Below are 20491 nucleotides of genomic sequence, written 5' to 3' on the forward strand. Positions count from 1 at the left end.
AGCAGCTCTGAGCAGCAAACATAGGTCAGGACTTGCTTAATATTCAGGAAAAACTAAGCCAAGCTTCTCATCATATGGGACAGAAAGATCTACCACCCTCCCGGCCCGCCAGAGCACAGGGTCAGTTGTACCTTGGGATACCAACATTCCCAACCACACAGACATATTCTATGACGCTGCCATCTTGGAGGTGGAGATGGGCTGGCAAGAATCGGGGTGGCCCTTTTCATTTGAAATCTATAGAGGAAGCAGATGGCAATGGCGGGTATTTCTTAAAAGAGATTTTTTTTTCTTTTTTTTGTGGCAGGGAACCTAAAAGGATTACTTGTCAAGAACCTGTTCCATCATTTACAATTGAAGAAAATCTGTTTAGAGAAAACCACTTTATTGGGGGGGAAAAAAATGACTTCGGAACATCTGAAATACCTTGACCTATGATGTAATGTCCTCCAAGGAGACTGAGCTAGCAATTCTTCACTGGCAATGAAGTCACCCATCACCTTACTGAGTGTACAGGTAAGTAATAGCTCCTGATTGATTGACTGCAATGAATAATACCCACAAGTCATAAACATCAGCAGAAACCCAAGAAATCCAATTCTGCTGTATTGTTTCCTACCTGTCAGAGGCTACAGCTGTATTTACACACTGCCTCTATCTGAATCTTGGCTGCTATAGGCTTTCCCCTGCAAATTTGCTTTCTAGTGGCTAGGGTCACGGCATTACTGTGCAGTAGAGCTACTAGGGTCCTATGTGATCCACATACATTTGTCCGTGTTTCAGGACATGAGATAAAGCAAGTGTAAGTTTTGGAATGGAGAATCACTACCCTGGAGTAAAACCAGGCAGCCCAGGCACTGCCTCCTTTCTTAAAGCCCTAGATAGAGATTTAATGACACCACAGCAATTTTGGTTTCATTAAAAGGAATTTTAATCAGTATTTACTCAGAACCTACTCATATTCAATACTGTATAGCTTGCGTGCAGAGATCATGAATTAAAAAACACACAAACAAACAAAACACCACACAATGAAAATCACATTTACAGATGCTAAGGAAGCAAAGAAAAAAATGTTATAAAGAGAAAATGGTGAGATTAATTCCTTGAAATTCCTGGAGGAAGACTCATTCATCTTTAAAAGAAAGAAGGCAGATGGACCAGAAACAAACCACAGTTGCTTAACAGACATTCAGTGATATACAGAAAGAAATGAGATTACCAAGAGGGAGGTATTATTATAAATACATAATATTTTATTTCCCATTCTAAGAACTATGTCAAGATCACGAAAAATTCATAGAGTTATAAAACCCAATTTGTATCATCAATAATTTTATAACCTATCTTAGAGTGAGAAAAAGACAGTGTTATGGACTGAACGTTTGCGTCCCTCCCAAATGTCTGTGTTGAAACTCTACACCCTTCTGTGCGATGCTGTTAGGAAGTGGGGTCTTTGGAAAGTCATTAGGATTCAGTGAGGTCCTGACAACAGTCCTCACGAATGGAATTAGGGGTCTTTAGGAGAATGACAAAGGCAGCACTCTGTAAATCAGAAGCAGCCTCTCACCAGAACCCGGCATGAGGACATCCTAATCTTGGAAATCTAACCTCCAGAACTGTGAGAAATAAATTTCTGCCATTTATACACCACTCAAAGTTTTTGTGTTATCACGGCCTGAACGGACTAAAATACAGAGATAGGCAGACAGGCAGACAGAGACTTTGATATGAATATACAGATACACATACGCATCCACCACTTAAATATCGACGAACACTAAAAGGTAAACATCACCTAATAATAGAAGGCAATATTTTCCCCACGTCCAGCATCGGGTATAGACAGAAAGATATTGAGAATCTTCCTATAGACTACAGCACTAGAGAAAGCTTCCTGAAAGTGGAAACTAAATTAGGCCCTAAAGATAGGTCAGATCACCATGAGCAAAGAAAGGGGGAAATATTTCAGGCACAGCAAATCAAAGCATGGGGAACCAGCCAGGGGAACTTCAAGACAGCAAACACACCATCCCAGAAGAGCTGGGGAGAAGGGGAGGCAAGAAGAGAGATCACTCATCCTAATGACGCTCCTCCTTGGGGAAGCTGTTTACAATCCATACATGCCGGGCTCCAGGGGGACAAGAGGGGCAGTTGTCTGTATCACCTGGCGTTCTGTTAGAGATGCATACTTGGAGGCAGCCCCTCAAGCCTCAGGGTCACTCTGGGGGGCAGGGGGCCAGCAGTGGGGCTTTACAAGCCCTCCAGGTGATCTTGGTGAGTGCTCAAGCTTGGGACACACCCTGACTTCATGATAAATCTGGATTGAAATACGCTTACAAGTAAACCCTTCAAAAGATACACAAGAAACTCTATATAATTAAGAGAAATATCCATGCATTTTATCCATTACATGGGGGGAAAAAAACCCCAATTCTTGAAGTAGGAGAAAGTCTACATTGTAACACAAATCTCCTTTCCAGATTCACTTCAGCTACTTATTTTCTCCTCTCCCTTTTTGGCCTCTCAGTGTTGGAGTGCTTTCCATGACATTTTAAAATTTGTATGAATAGGAAGCTGGGGAATTCACTCCTCGTTTGATTTATGACCAAAAATATCAAGCCCTTCATGTTTCAGGCATGAACGTGCTACGAATTGAGCATTGGCTATATCATGGTTCATAATGTCACATTCCTACAGAACCACTCTGGAAGAGGCAGGACTAACTGAACTAGCTCCCCACTGTAATACACGCTTACTGAAAGAAGTAATTAGAAATCTGTTTTTTGCTTTAACACACACACAGGCACCCACATGCACCCAGGCAAATTCTACCCCCAGAGTGCCCAGGATTAGATTCTTGGTTCCTATGTAACCACTGTCACTGGTGCTTGGAGTACTAAAGTGAAAAGATAATTTTTAATCTAGAAAAAGAATAATAAAAATGACAAGCATGTTTGAGTAATATGCAATTTAAGTCCACAATACAGTCTCCAGCACATGAATATACATATATTACAATCTTGGGGAAAAAGAGCTCATCTGGAGAATGTTTCCATATTTTGAGTTTCACTTGCAGTTTCAGTTAGATTTTCAGTCTTTAGGTCACCCCCAAATTTTAGCATACCAAAATTCTCCCAGCCTCTTTTAATACTTAATTAAGTTCATAATGATTTCATGTGAATCCAGCAGTAACTATAAAAAGCCAAGTAATGGGAGGGATGCTTTCCAATTCCATTTAAAGTCCCAAGAATGCCCAGTTAGGGTTGGATGACATCATTATCTAGGACTTATTTTAGGAAATTTTGATTTAAAAAAAAATTTTTTTTAACTTTGAAGACAAGACACCCAAATATTCTCAGGCTAAATTATAAATGTATTTTTGGATGTATTCTGATTGACTAATCAAATAAGGGCATGTAATTATTAGTAGGGTTCCTTTGTTGCTGTTGTTCTCCGAGCATTTGTTTGAAATTTGATTCTCTTTGGATGTCCCAAACCACCACCAATCTGCATTTATTTCACAGCTTGGTCAGTGCAGAAAGACAAACATGTAGTCAGATCATGTCCATGATATTGTTTGTATTGGTATTATTTGTCCTGATATACCTGAGCTGATCTGCACATCCAAACTGAGAAGATAAAATCAGGTATTTCATCCATCAGTTGTCAGGTATGCAGGGTGTTATGGAGAAGATAGAGAACCCTAGCACAAAGCTCTTGAAAATTCAAACAACTAAAATATTATTCTACAGAGTTTCAAGAGTCTACGTATAGATCACAATGCATGCATTCTCCTATGTCTAAAAGTTTGCATTACTAGTGAGAAAACATCCTGAGTGTCTGAGTAGAACAATAACAAATTTCCTTCATGCAACCCAAAACTGCCACAAATTAAACTCAAAACAGATTTGAAAGAGCACCCATCCACTTTTCCACATTGGGAATACAGAGATGCTTTCAAGGAAGAACTTCCTTATGAACGATCTTTCCTTAAACGTCCCACTGACCAGAGAGCAGAGATCCTCAGACCTAACACTTTAGTACCCACTTGTCATGTGAACCTTAAAATGAAGGTCATAGCCCTCCTTTCCTCAGCACCAAAGAGCAGCATAGTTACTTACACAGAGGATGCCCAGTCCCCGAAGCTGCTCCCATCTGCGAGGTGGTTTTTGTCTGGTCCAAGAGGCCCAGAGACAGCTGCAGTTGTGGGAGATGGAGAGGAAAGTGAATCTAGATTTCCAGCTGTGGTGTCTGCCTTGGGAAGGTTAGCACTGTCACCTAAGGAAGAAAAAAATAGCATAAACTTCCAAACACGTACTCAAAAGGGAAAAAACAACTCCACTAATAATTAAATGGCATCATTTGATTACTCAAATCAAATTAAATACAAGATTACACTTATAATTTACCCTGAAATTTTTTGGGTGTCCTCTCTTTAAAGTTTTTGTTTTTTGTTTTTAACCAAAGATGCTTAAACTAAATCACAGATTATACACAGTGAGGGGTGTTTTCCCCATAAGAAAACACAATAATCAAAATCAGATCCAATGGAAGATGAGAGCTTTAGTGGTGGCCACAATGATTTCCTAATCTCTAAGGAACACAGTTATAAATCAGTGATAACTCCAAGAACAATTCAGAGCAGTACACCAACCCCAACATGGCCAATCTCTCCCTTTCTAGTCACCTGATGCTTCTTTTAGACATTGCCAGTCACCACTTAGTGCATAAAAAATTCAGCAACTCTAAAGGGATCTTGTCTTCTGAGCTGGTATCTTGGATTACAATTTAATAGTCCAATTTATTAAAATCCCAGACACAGGGAAACTTCCATTTCCCTGTGAACATTAGGGAAGATGTTATAGAAGAATCAGGTGACTGCAGGGAGGACTTTAAACCAAAACTAAAAGGCATTTTTTAAATAGGTGACATGATTTATTCATTCACAGAAGACCATTTTATGGAATGCATTTAGTATCATCTGTACATATTACAGGCTGGGGTGAAGAAATGGAGAAGATGGAAAAGAGAGTTCACAAAAGCAGCTATTTTCCTCAACTGGTCTCTGTCTTCCTGGTACTCCCACCTACCATAAAGTCCTAGAACAGCACCTATCAGAGCTGGGGCCATCCAGCCACATTCACATTCACAGTCCCCATTAAAATATTAACTGCCTCAGGGGGCCTTGCAGAAGTAGCAATATTCTATGAAGAGGCACCAATTTGACCTTGATTTCATAGATGAGAGGTCACAACAGTAGATCCAGAATCTGCCACTGAAGCAGAGCTGGAGGACCATACCCAAGCCAAACAGCTTCTAGCCGATCAAACCTTCATTTTTCCTTAGTCCTTTAGTCCCAGGTCCTAGAAAGAGAGTATGCATGAACACCAGGAATAGCAAGGAACTTGCTCCCGGAAAACCATCATGGATGGATTTCAGTTCTACTAATAATGAAGCACAAGAGAAATTCTGGGCTCTGATTAAGCTAGATCCCAAGATGCTAACCTTGAAAATTGATTTTACTAGACAATTCTTATTTAACTCTGACCTAGCTTACAACTCAGGCTATGAGAAAGAATCTTAGAAATGGAGATCTAGAAAAGTTGAATTCAGGAAAGTAGGAGTTACAGATGGTGGTGATGGCTGGAAAAAGGAATTCTTTATGGGGATAGTTAGGAAGAACTACCAGGATGACTGTGGGCAGAGGATTCTGGTAAGCGAGCATTTTCTGAGCTTTTTCTCTCCTTAAGTGTGTTGTCATCGGGGGAAGGTGAGAGAGAAGCTGCAATCAGAGATGAAGGCAACCTCTGTGGGCAGGTCTTCTCGGTGGCCTCAGTGTCCCTGTAAAGCCTTGCTCAGTGAGCATTTGCAAATATGCAATCTAGAGTATTGCATGATTCCTCTTTCGGTGAAGTCACTTTTTCCACAGCCCTTCACCGCAATAGTGTTTAGCTAATTGGAGTAACTAAGCCCCCAATACATGGGGCACCTTTCAGGAAAATAAACCATAACCCACTGATAGGCCACTATGATTTCCCTCTGCTTTATCTTCATTCTGGGCTACAGTCCACTCTGAAATGAAAGCTACTTCTCCTCCTGTGTCTGGAGAGTTCGCATGCATCCAGTTCTGTTCTGTGAATATGCCCAAGAATAAGGGCTGGAGCTCCAGCCCCCCTGGGAGCTCCTGAACACGTACGTATGCAATTGCTGCCAAATCGGGGCTTGGCTAGAAGTAGCAAAATACGATCAGCTCCGAAACAGAACAGGATCACCTCAACAGTGAGTCAGACGCAGGCAGCTTCCTGGCTTCGGCAGGCTGGATCCTGGCCCTCTGCTCTCTGGGCCTCGTGCCCTGTCTCTAGGGCAGGGCATGACATAGCAAAAACAGCAAATGAGAGTCTGGGGCCAGATATTTCCTGACTCATTCCTACAAGGAAAAGCCTTTCAATGAGAAGCAACTTCAGGGAAGTGGAAAGCAAGGGTCTAACGTTACTTCCAAAAGATGCCTGAGATGTTTTGACAACCGGATACACTAGCTCATCCACAAGGCCTCAAATCCTTTTCCCCAGCAGACTGACACAGCACAAATGGTCATTCAACATATTAAATCACATTCTATTATGAGAATTTCTCTCTCCTATCCAGCCAAACAGGAGCCATCTGAACCCCTCCAGTGAAAAGAATATTGGTAGAAGGGAGTATGTTTATACAAACTGATCAAATGAAGAGATACCTCTCCCTACTTTCGGGGCAGACAGATTTCCTTTCTCCTTCACTGTTCCGGACTGAGCTTATCTACTTGAGAATCACTGAATTCGAGGAAATGGGCACAGAACACCCCAGGCACATAAACATTAAATACTTACAACCATTTCTGAAACTTTAGTTCCCCCCAATCAAACTAGGGCTTTTTAACTAGTGTGAAAATAATAAAACTTTTTCCAAAAAACCTCCATATCCAAATGACTTCTGGATTAAAGGTTTTAAAGCTTACAAACTGATTTGTACTTGAGAATTAAAGTCAGATACTCTCATTGTTTCTCACCTTCCATTTCTCTCGAGTGTCACACAACCTCTTCCTGTAGGTGCTACCCTTTAACAGGCACCTACAGACAGACAAATCACCTGTGAGTAACAAGGTTGTTTCGGTAAGTGAGCAGAAATGGTGCCAAAGGACTTTCATTACGAACAGACTCCCAGAGAAGAAACTCACTAGAAATAGAACTACCACAACCCAGAAGAGAAAATGACTTCTTCACAGCATCTAGCTCCATCCCCACCTTCTCCGTAAAGCACCTGCCAGCTGCCTGTTCTGCCCCTTCTCTCCTTGCTCACAATGAGAGGCAGCAAGCAGGTTTGCATTCGCTATCATCTAATGGTTTCATGACCTGGTTTTAATTTCCCATTTCCATTACACATTTTTTGAGGGTAGAGACCAGACCTCAGTCTTGGTAATCCTTAAAGGACACAATGCAGGACCAAACAAACCAGGAACCTTCCGGAAATACCATGGACTCACTGCCACATGAAATATTATGAATATGGAAAGCCCGTGCCTCTAGGAACTGAGGAGGAGGAAAAAAAAAAAAATCTATAACCCTCAAACTATTGTTACAGAATCTGCACACAGCTTCTGATTAACATCCTCTCCCCTTTCAAACCACAAATACCTCTCAACTTCTTTATTAATCAACAAATGTTTACTAAGCCTCTACTTAACGTACGAGAGACATCATGGCTGTGGAGTTATAAAGATGAAGAATCAGTCCTTAACTCGAAAGTGCTCACAGTACAGTACCAAGGACAGTAAGGTAAAGACAAACAGTAGAAGGTGGCGTCAGTCATACTATGATTGTATCAAGCAGCTTTGAGATCCAGAGAAAGAAGTTTCCAAACCTGCCAGTGGTGGAGGGAGAAAGACATAGGAGGCAGGTAACAGGAAAAGGAAGAAATTATTACCAAACTTGCAAGGGAAGAACCGCTGATACAGCAATATCATGGTTGAAAGCATAGAAACAAGAGAGAATGCGACAGTTTCCAGAGCCTTGGATAGTTGGATTTGGCTGGAGAATAAGGTCAAAGGTGGAGAGTAAGGGTACAAAGTGTGATGATATATAAACATTAAAGTGCCTGACTTGGTTTCATAAGCATTCAGAAGTTAGTGTGGGGGGGTGAAGCACTCAAGTGACAAGATCCAGAGAATGCATTCAAGAGATGTTCAGTAGAACAGACGTTAGATGTTCAGTAGTATAGACACTAAGACTCTGTGCATAAAGGTGAAGGGGGAGAGAGTAACCTAAGATGACCCTCAAGTTCTTGGCTTAGGCAACAAGGCAAATGGTAGAACTATTAATTGAAATAGGGAATAAAAGGCAAGGAACAAATTGCGTGTGGGAGATAATAAGACCAGTTGTAGACATCTTGAGCCACGGGTGTCAATAAAATGTCCCGGTGAAAATACCCAGAGGAGAGCTGGTTATACAATCGCTCAGGAAAGAGGTTGGGGACAGTTGTTTTGAGTTGAGTGTCAGGTAGGTAGAACTGAAGTCACAGCACTAAATGGACACAAAGAAAATGATGTGGGAATGTAAGAGAACCCTGGAGAAGCCTCAGATGCAAGGAGGAAGCTTCTCCTTCAAGCAAGAGTGTTGGTAGAGGTGGTGGTGGTGGTAGTGATTACTGCTATGCTTAGTATGATAAATACAAAAAGAAGTGTGATTCTGCAAATATTTAGGATTCTCTCACAGGCATACATTTTCATAAACCTTGGGCAAAAAAGAATCCAAGAGGACATGACTTTTGGATGGCTGCTACATTTCACTGTTGAGTCTGACTTTTTTTAATGACTCTGAGGACATGAGCAGTGTTTTATTTTCATGATAGACTGAAACTTCAAAGACTGGCAGAAAATCAGAGCAAGAAGACAAAACAAGAACTTCATAGATCTACCATATCTAATAATGCAAAGGACGTTCTATCTCTTTAGTTTTAACAGACAGACAGACTTTTACTCTAGTAGGTGAACTTTCTTGTTCGGATGATGACAAATGATTCTCCCCATTTATTTCTGGTCATTTCATGTAAGAAGAGCTTCTGGATCGGAGGGAACGAGGCTTTGATGTTTCCCTTCCATTTCATGCATTTCCTTCTCGTCTTCCTCACAAATGTATTTCCTAACTATTAAGGAGTCAGGGAAGAAAAGGAAAGTGGAACAGAAGAAAGGGAAAGAAAAATGCACAGAAAGGATCCAGCGTACTAACTGAACTTCATTCTAATGAGACCACTGCTGCTGCTCCACTGACACACACATATGCCCCCTGTCAGGTCAGGAAAATCATAGGTACTTCTAAATATCAAACAGTTCATCACTAGGGTCAAAGAAGCATTTGCTAAGAGCAAAGTAACTACACTTAAAACACCACAGTAACGCTTACATAATAAAGGCTGGTCAGGAAATTTCCACTCAAGAGAGCAATGAAATTTTAAGTGGAAACCCACCCTACCCTCCCACATATGTTGTCACCACCACCACCAACAACAAAATGATAAAATAATATTTAAAAAATAAATAAATAAAAAGATATAACTGTACTCTAATTTTTGTTAAACTTATCTGTGAAACAAAGGGAACACAGTTTCAGAGGTCAGTGGGAGCATAAACTGAAGGACTACTGGCTCCAGGACCTGTGGAAATCAGCAGAACCAGACAGACATTTAAAAATCCTGAGGTGTCCCAAGTACAATACACCTATAATCCACCATGCATGGGGCAGGTGGCTAGAGCTAGGCTCTCCATGTGGAACTGGAGGCTAGGAGGACTCTCCACACTAAATGGAGGCCCGAAATCTATGACTGAGTTCCCCACTTGCCTGGGAAACTAGATTTGACATGCCTAACCCTCCCACCCCACAGGATGTGATTTATTAGCAGGAATAATAAGACCTAGCTCCCAACCAAAGCACTTAGGTTGAGGCAAGAGCCAGAGAGGGAGGAGAAAACAGGAGAGAGAAGGAGATTCCAACTCACCACAACCATGAGTATACACACAAAATCCTCCATTATGACAGAATTATACAATTTATAGAGCACAAAGAAAGCTAGGATAACTGGGTGTGGTGAAAAAATAATGCATACTGTTTTTCTGAAAATAAATAAATTGGAAAAAAAAAAGAAAGCTAGGATAACAAACTCAACAAGCACAAAAATTCAGATATTTAGAGCTTTGTAATATAGAATGAAAGTGAAATTGCCAACATCCAAGCCCCAAAAGAAGAAATAAATTGAGAGGAAGGGATACTTAAAGAAAAAACAACAATTCCTCAAAATTAAATGAACTTCAGAGACCTCAATCCAAAGAACTCAGAATGCCAAACAAGGGAATAAAAAAAAATACTGCACAATGGAAAGATATTTCATGCTCATGAATTAGAAGAAAAACTATTGTTAAAATGTCTACACTTACCCGAACTAATCTACAGATTCAATGCAATCCCTATCAAAATACCAACAGCATTTTTCACAGATCTAGAACAGACAATCCTAAAATTAGTGTGGAACCACAAAAGACCCTGAATAGCCAAAGCAGTCTTGAAAAAGAAAAGCAAAGCTAGTGGCATCACTATTCCAGACTCCAAGTTATATTACAAAGCTGTAATAATCAAAAAGTATGGTATAGGCACGCAGATCAATGGAATAATAGAGAAAACCCAGAAATAAACCGACAATTATATGGCCAATTAATCTTCAACAAAGCAGGAAAGAATATCCAAAGGGCAAAAGATAGTCTTTTCAACTAAGGGTGCAGGAAAAATTGGACAGCAACATTCAAAAGAAAGAAACTAGATCACTGTCTTATATCATACATAAAAATAAATTCAAGATGGATTAAAGACCTAAATGAGAGACCTGAAAACATAAAAATTCTAAAAGAAAACATGGGCAGTAACTTTTTTGACATTGGCCAAAGCAACTTTTCTCTAAGTATGTCTCCTGAGGAAAGAAAAACAAAACTAAATATACACTATTGGGACTATATTAAAATAGAAACTTTCTGCATAATGAAGGAAACAACAAAACTAAAAGGCATCCTGTGGAATGGGAGAAGATATTTGCAAATGACACATCTGATAAAGGGTTAGTATCCAAAATATATAAAGAACTTATAAAATTCAATATCCAAAAAATAATAATAATCTACTTAAAAATGAGCAAAAAACATGGAACAGACATTTCTCCAAAGAAGACAGCCAGATGTCCAACAGACACAAAAAAAGATATTCATCATCACTTACTATCAAGGAAATGCAAATCAAAGTACAAGGAGCTATCACCTCACACCTATCAGAATGGCTAAAATCAACAACACACACAAAAAAAACAACAGGTGTTAGTGAGGATATGAAGTAAGGGGAACCCTCCTGCACTGCTGATGGGAATGCAAATGGGTGCAGACACTGTGGAAAACAGCATGGACGTTCCTCAAAAAAATAAAAATAGAACTACCCTACAATCCAGTAATCACACTATTTACCCAAAGAGCACAAAAACACTAATTCTAAGGGATACATGCACCTCTATATTCATAGTAATATTATTTACAATAGCCAAGATCTAGAAGCAGCCCAAGTGTCCATCAACTGATAAAGAGGATTCATATATATATATATTTTTTCAGCCACAAAAAAAAGAATAAAATCTTACCATTTGCAATAACATGGATGGAGCTAAAGAGTATAATACTAAGTAAAAAAAAACAAAACAAAACAGTCAGAGAAAGACAAATACCATATGATTTCACTCACATGTGGAATTTAAGAAATAAAACAAATGAGCAAAGATTTTTAAAAAAGGTGGGGGGAGACAAACCAAGAAACAGACTCTTAACTACAGCAAACAAACTGATGGTTACCAGAGAGGGTGGGGAGATGGGTGAAATTGGTAATGGGGATCAAGGAGTACACTTGTTATGACGAGCACTGGGTGACACGGAATTAATGAATCACTGTATTATACAACTGAAAATAATGTAACACTGTATGGTAACTGGAATTAAAAATTTTAAAATAAGGAAGAAAAGAAAAAGAAAGAGAGAGAGAGAGAGAGATAAAAGAATGCATATAGAATACATTATTGCAAAATTTGAGAATATCAAATACAAGGAAAAAACAGAAACAAAAAGCTTCCTAATATAAAAAGCAGATCTTACAAAAAAAGAACCAGACTGACATCAGGCTTCTCAACAGCAACTCTGCATGCACAAATGAAGTAATATTTTTAAAGTATTAAGAATTTTGAGCAAAGAATTATATATTCAAAATGCCAACTGCCACTCAAATGTGACCATAATAAACGTATTATTAAACATAAAAATACACAAGGTTTGCCACAGAAAGAACTGCATTGATAACACTCTTGAAGAAAACACTCAATTGTTTAAATAAAAGAAGTGATATGGTATGTTCAACAAACTTGATAATGTCTATTATTACCTTTTAAAAACTTTAGGACAAAAGGTAAAAACATAATGATAATGATCCAGAACAAAAATTCTGGAAAATATCAACATGACTGGGGAGGAGAGCCCAGAGGCAGAGAAGAGTGCATTAAATAATTTGTCTTATTAGGCGTGGTGAGAGAAACACATATAACTAAGTTTAAGATACCAAGAGATAAATGAGATTATGTGCCCCAACTTAAGAACAATCGCCTTAGGAACGAAAACAGTACTGGAAACAAAAGAACATTTGCTTTTTTAAAGAAAAGGCAAGAAAAAAAAGTATCAAAATTTATTAAATAAAAATCATAAAATGACAGAAGTCCTAACATAATGGTAAATACAATAACATAAATGGATTAAACTCAATAGTTAAAAGGCAGGGACTGCCCAAATGTATTTTTTTAATCCAACAATATGTTGATTAAAAAAAAATGCTTAAAAAAAGGCTGAGAGTAAAAAAATAACAGAGGTAATAGGCAAATATTAAGATAATAATCTTAGGGGCACCTGGGTGGCTCAGTGGGTTAGGCCGCTGCCTTCGGCTCAGGTCATGATCTCAGGGTCCTGGGATCGAGTCCCGCATCGGGCTCTCTGCTCAGCGGGGAGCCTGCTTCCTCCTCTCTCTCTCTGCCTGCCTCTCTGCCTACTTGTGATCTCTCTCTGTCAAATAAATAAATAAAATCTTTAAAAAAAAAAAAAAGATAATAATCTTAACAAAGTGGAGAGATGAAGAGAGTCATTTTATACTGATAAAAGGACAAGATGATCTAACAAGAAGGTAAGCACCTAAGGATACAGCTTCAAGAGTGGAACTGTAAGGAAAAACAGAATAATCAACAATTGTAATTGGAGATTCCAACATACTACTCTTGGATGCTAATCAGGCAGGCCAAAAAAAAAAAAAAAAAGATATCCACAGTCAACAATACGGAGGTGACCTATTTCACACACACACACACACACACACACACACACACACACACACACGGCAATAAATGGGATACATATTCTTTAAAAATACATAGCACTGGGTGTGGTGAAAAAATAATGAATAATGTTTTTCTGAAAATAAATAAATTGGAAAAAAAAATACATAGAACACGGGGTGCCTGGGTGGCTCAGTTGTTAAGGATCTGCCTTCAGCTCAGGTCATGATGCCAGGGTCCTAGGATCAAGCCCCACATCAGGCTCTCTGCTCTGTGGGAAGCCTGCTTCTCCCTCTCCCATTCCCCCGCCTATGTTCCCTCTCTTGCTGTATCTCTCTCTGTGAAATGAATAATTTTTTTAAAAAAAAATCTTAAAAACACATAGAAATTTAAAATAGAGCTACCCTATGACCTTGCAATTGCACTACTAGGTATTTACCCCAAAGATACAGATGTAGTGAAAAGAAGCGCCCTCTCTACCCCAGTGTTCATAGCAGCAATGGCCACAATGGCCAAAACTGTAGAAAGACCCAAGATGCCCTTCAACAGACAAATGGATAAAGATGTGGTCCATATATACAATGGAGTATTATGCCTCCATCAGAAAGGATGAATACCCAATTTTTATATCAACATGGATGGGACTGGAGGAGATTATGCTGAGTGAAATAAGTCAAGCTGAGAGAGTCAATTTTCATAGGGTTTCACTTATTTGTGGAGCATAAGGAATAACACGGAGGACATTGGGAGAAGGAAAGGAAAAGTGAATTGGGGGAAATCAGAGGGGGAGACAAACGATGAGAGATTGTGGACTCTGAGAAACAAACCAAGGGTTGTGGATGGGAGGAGGGTGGAGGATTGGGTGAGCCTAGTGGTGGGTATTAAGGAAGGCACAGATTGCATGGAGCACTGGGTGAGGTGCATAAACAATGAATCTTGGAACGCTGAAAAAATAAAATAATTAAAAAAAAAAAACACACAGAACAGTATCAACAACAAAGCAGATATAGACCCATAAATACAGAGAACAAACTGATGGCTGTCAGAAGGAAGCAGGGTAAAATGATGGGAAAAATGGGTGACGGGGAATGGGGGATTCAGGTTTCTGGTTATGGAATGAATAAGTCACAGGGATGAAAGGTACAGCATGGAGAATATAGTCAATGATATTATAATAACATGGTATGGTGACAGACGGTTGCCCCACTTGTGGTGAGTATAGCACAATGCAGAGACCTGTCGAATTATAAAGTTGTACACCTGAAACTGATGTAACATTTGTGTCAGTGACACTTAAACAACAACAAAGAAGAAGAACACAGAATATTTTTGAAGCAAGACTAAGGTCTTAAATACCAAAAATTGACTATTATACATACTGTCATCTCAGATTAAAATTGCAAACTATTTATAACTTCATAAACAAAAGTACAGATTTAACAATTTCCATATGCTGGTAAACTAAATATGGTTTAAAAGAAAATTACAGTGGAAATTTAAGAAGATTTAGAATTCAATGATAATAAAAACATTTCACATCAAAATTTGTGAAACATACCAAAAAACAAAACAAAACAAAAAACGAAAGCAAACTTTATAGCTCCAAAATATTTATTGGAAAACAATAAAGGTTCAGAACATTTTTATGCCATATTTAAACAGGCAATTTTCCAAAATACTGATAGTCAAATGAGAGCCATCATGGCTGTTTAAATGATCGAATTAAATTTAGTTACAGCATGGCTAAAATTAACAAGTCAGGAAACGACAGATGTTGGTGAGGATGCGGAGAAAGGGGAACCCTCCTACACTGCTGGTGGGAATGCAAGCTGGTGCAGCCACTCTGGAAAACAGCATGGAGGTTCCTCAAAAAGTTGAAAATAGAGCTACTCTAGGATCCAGCAATTGTACTACTGGCCAAAGATACAAATGTAGTGATCCAAAGGGGCACATGCACCCAAATGTTCATAGCAGCAATGTCCACAATAGCCAAACCATGAAAAAGGCCTAGATGTCCACCAACAGATGAATGGATAAAGAAGATGTGGTATATATACACAATGGAATACGATGCAGCCATCAAAAGAAACAAAATCTTGCCATTTGCGACAACATGGATGGAACTAGAGCGTATCATGCTTAGCGAAATAAGTCAAGCGGAGAAAGACAACTATCATATGATCTCCCTGATATGAGGAAGTGGTGATGCAACATGGGGGCTTAAGTGGGTAGGAGAAGAATCCATGAAACAAGATGGGATAGGGAGGGAGACAAACCATAAGTGACTCTTAATCTCACGAAACAAACTGAGGGTTGCTGGGGGGAGGGGGGTTGGGAGAAGGGGGGTAAGGTTATGGACATTGGGGAGGGTATGTGCTTTGGTGAGTGCTGTGAAGTGTGTAAACCTGGCGATTCACAGACCTGTACCCCTGGGGATAAAAATATATGTTTATAAACAATAAAAAATTAAAAAAAAAGAAGATGTGATATATATACAATGGAATATTATGCAGCCATTAAAAAACCAAAATCTTGTCACTTGCAATGATGTGGATGGAACTAGAGGCTATTATGCTAAGCAACATAAGTCAGTCAGAGAACGACAATTGTCATATGATCTCACTGATATTAGGAATTTGAGAAACAAGACAGGAAATCATAGGGGAAGGGAGGGAAAAATGAAACAAGACAAAACCAGAGAGGGAGATAAACCATAAGAGACTCAATCTCAGGAAACAAACTAAGGGCTGCTGGGAGGGGAAGGGGTAGCTAGAGGATGGACACTGGGGAGGGTATGTGCTGTGAATTGTGTAAGACTGATGAATCACAGACTTGTACCCCTGAAACAAATAATATATTATATGTGAATTTAAAAAATTTAGTTACAGTAAACTCTCAATAAAACTAAAATTTACTGAAATACACTTGATATATTTTTTATTTTTAGTGCATGATGCAAGGGGAATTACCTGTATATTATAATTAGTAAATGCAAGCTGTATTACAAAGTAAGAAGGTAATATCCTTAACTATTATCATTAATATTTATTGGCATTAAGACTTTCCAAGGGAAAAAAGTCTCAAAAATCACAGTGTAAATCCATGAGAAAATGTGATTCAGCAAATAAAAACTCACCCTAAGTACAGAGAAATAGGTCTGATGACTAAATATGATCTATTAAACTTCTGAAGGTTGATTTCAACCAAAATTAGGTGGACACTCTCAGCCTCAGGGGGTGAACAAAGCTGCTGTGGTTAATCCCCTCCCCTTGTGCCTGGATCCATTCTCCTGTCATTCTGTATTTTCCATCTTTTAAAATAGGGCTGTCCAATAATAATCACTACGGTCTAGCTGAGAGTATTTTGACCTCTTTGCCCAACTGGTGTGTCTTCTCTAATGATGCTGCACCCAAGGTAGATTCACGCTCCAAACATTTAGGCTTAATGACTGAAGCCGAGGAGGGCTGAGCAGGTGGAAAAGGGAGAGAGGATACCCTCAAGAATCAACATCTGTCACAGTAGCCGACAGACAGTAGTTTTGGGAATGAAGTTGATGGGACGAGGCTATAAGTGAGGGGGGGTGGGAGGTGACAGTGAAATGCTGCAGTAGGAAGAGAGCTTCATTTGTTTGTTTTGCTAACTTATATAAGCCTGTTCAAAACACAACCTTTGAACGAAGCAGGAAACACTCATGCTGTCTTAGTTTCCACCATGTAGCAAATATTATGACATCAATATAATCTCTTTCGAGCCATAGCCATCTTTCCTTCTAATGTTGCCCAGGACATAACATGTACTGAAAAGGAGGGCCCTGTATCAAATACAGTACTCCCAAATTCATTTCCTATAGTTTCTGACATTATTTCTACTTCGCTAAGATAAAGTCTGAGTCACCGTATTTTACCATGTCAAAACCAGATAACAAATATGGAAGTGACCTATGTAAATTAAGCTAAATAGGTTCAGGAGCTGGTGAGAAGCTTCAGATATATGGGACAGTAGGAAGAAAGAATTTTTCCGCTGATTTCCGTAAAGATGAGAAGGGGACCAATAAGGGAATTTTAAGGCAAACGGAGATCAGAGAATTCAATAAGGATCCAGTGCATGGGAACAGTAGCATACGTCAGGCAAGGCTCTTCCCTGAAATGTGTTTACTACACGTTCAAACTCTGCTACTTGACTCGTGAGAAATGAGACATCCTAGAATTGTCATACTGGAGCAGAAAAACAACCCATCTAGAACAGAATCCTACCTTTAACAAGGACATCCAAGGACAACCCAGTTGCCCACGGACTCATGCTTTCTATCCAAGTCTTGGATGCACGTCGTAATTCCTACTTGCTTTCAGACTACTGGGTAAAATCATTGCAGACAGTGAAACCTTTTCTAGCTGCACCTCTGAGTAAGAAGCATGACTTCCAGAACAGCTTATCACTCGTGCCTGCTCCAAAGGCAAGATTATGGTTTCATCCAGTGTTTTGTTTTTGCATCTCTTGTCCTTAGCCCTAGCATTCCCGTAATTACTGACGTATAGGCATGAGTGTGGCCAGATACCCAAATTTACTGTGAGACTGAGGAAAATGGTAAAAATAAGGGAACAGCCTATTTTGCCTAGGTGGTTTGCCTAACACTGATTTCATCCTAGTAGCCCACTCTTTGGTTGCTGAGGAAAAGTGAACAGGTTTGTTTCTTCACAACCTACTCAAATGGCTGGCTGGGTCAGAACTTCACGGATTTCTAGGACCTTCTCTAACTGGAAGCTGTGGTATACAAACAGAAGGAATGATGCACAGCAGAGTGGTCTGTGAGCAGCAGGGCTGGGAAGGGTCAGGGTCAGATTCAACACCCAATTAATACCTAACGAGCCAAAGAAAACCTGGCACTCCCTTCACATCTTCCCATATGCCAGTCTACTGTACCCAAAATAGCCAAAGACCTGAGATAATCTGCTTTATGAAACACTACCAATAGTGCCCTTAAACATTAAGGCAAGATCTATAAAAAGAAAAAGTCTAAAGCAAGACAAAAATTAAAGTTGATATATTTTTCAGGCCAGATATTTATTCTTATCCATTCCTCCAAACTTCAACCAGAAGAACTACATCATACTATCTTATACATCAGCTTTCCTTAACTAAAAATGTAGATACACACACACACACACACACACACACAGAGTTCCTTTCTTAAACTAATTAGAATAATCAAGATAGGTTAGGAAACTCAAAGTTTGACTTTAAAATCAAACTTTTAAAATTCCTACAGTAATTGGATATCTTTTGTTAAAAAAGCAAATCCAGCCCTACCTTTCAAAGGGAATTCTTAAGTGTTCCTAGAGTAGTAGGTGGTAAATGATTACTGTTAGAAAACAGTCTAGATTCTTTGATCAGAAAATCTTCCCTAAGTCTTACATTAGGAAAGAAAGGGGAGGAGGCAGAAGAGATTAACCCTGCCAAATGCCCATTAAGGGAAGAAAGCTAATTGTGTTTCTCCGCAGTGGGAGGTGCTCTGAGACAGGTTATCACTGCCGAGTGGAAGGAAAGGTTCCTAAAGTCCCACTTACCCAGTTCTCAGTTCTGCTACAAGTTAAGGCAATGTCATGCTGGGCAGGGGGCAAAATGTCCCAGTTCCCCTCATTTCATTTTATCCTCATCCAACAAGACAAACGGTAATGGAAACCTTAATGAAGCTAAATAACATGCAGATTAATGACACTCAGTGGCTAAATGGGAATAATCCACTTGGGTAATACAATCTCTTTATCTGAAATTGTGTCTAGGAAAGGTTATCTCAGTAGAATAGCCTCCGACTCCCAATCCCAAAAGCGCAACAAAACAAAACTACATACAGATATGCACCTACCAAAACACTTGTATAAGAGGGAAAAAGGCAATTCCTGAACTATGAATTCATGTGTCACATTAAGGCATAAAAGGTGTAATGAAGTTACCATAAAATTATTAGGCAAATTCTATTTTCTATTGCTTGCAGATTGAAAAACTTAAGGATGATGCTCGCCCCCCAAAACTACTACACAGCCTGGATATACCCACCATGTATGCGAGGACAAGCTGATGAGTTAGTATCACACGACATAAAACACGAACCCCATTATAACATTATAGCAGCAGCTAATGGGCATTAGGTTACAACGCCAGGAACCACCTCTACTACTTGCAAAGGTCGATGGAAGGCTGTAGCAATTCAATTATAAAGTGAATAAGACCCGTTCACTTGCTGTATCAATAGAAGTCAAAGCAAATTGCTTTACTCTGTAAAGCCTGAGAGCATTTTTACACCATCATCAACAGTCCTGAAGTATTATTTACCGACTCAGATTTCTGCCTACATAAAAAAACAAAAAATATAACAACCATGTACTATTATCCTGAGGAACCAAAAAGTAATCAGATACTGAATCAAACTGTCTTCCATAAACTTCTGAGGAAAGCTGACACTTTGACAGCTCAGGAAATTTAGATCACTGCTCAGAACACAAACTCCAACCCAGCTGAGACAATGAGGGCTGCTGGACTCCTAGCTATTTACCTGTCCGCCTCCTCGGCCATTCTTCTCCCCTGAGGAATGTTAATTATTATCAAATGGTGGATTAAGACACTAGAAACCAATATGCCTAGGTATTACGCTTGGCAAAAATAAAAGATGGAGTTACACTCTCTTTGGAAGTCTACCTTATATGAAAATATACTTGAAGCCCTTTACCTCATATAGCAGGCCCTGAGAAAAATAAGCTAAAACTCTTGAGTATTTGCAAAATATTGGGCGGTTTACAACTATCAACTCATTTGTTCTTGGCAAAAAACCTATGTGAAATTTTATTGCACCAAACCCATGAGGCTTAGAAGAGAATTTGCCGTGATCATAAAAGACAGAAAGAGTACAAGGATTTAAATCCAGATTACTTTAAATCCAAACTTGACCACAGCAATTCTACCAGTCAATAAAACTCTTTGCTACCTAAGTCTTTCCAGGGAGAGTGATCCCCAAAATGCTTGCACAGTGTGGCTCAGAGAGCAGCCCAAGTGGAAGATGAAAGATATATGA

The 20491-nt window shown here is 39.3% G+C and overlaps 1 protein-coding gene across 1 annotated transcript in view; it reads right to left on the minus strand.

Annotated features, from left to right (window-relative positions):
- ARHGAP10 (Rho GTPase activating protein 10) overlaps positions 1-20491 on the minus strand; it is a 324116-nt gene that overhangs the window by 22342 nt on the left and 281283 nt on the right. The window contains exon 20 of the mRNA XM_044224902.1: positions 4125-4281. Coding sequence (XP_044080837.1) covers positions 4125-4281 — 157 coding nt within the window. The remainder of the gene's footprint in view (positions 1-4124; positions 4282-20491) is intronic.

This window comes from Neovison vison, chromosome 11, assembly GCF_020171115.1.
Source record: "Neovison vison isolate M4711 chromosome 11, ASM_NN_V1, whole genome shotgun sequence".
Lineage (NCBI taxonomy): Eukaryota > Metazoa > Chordata > Mammalia > Carnivora > Mustelidae > Neogale > Neogale vison.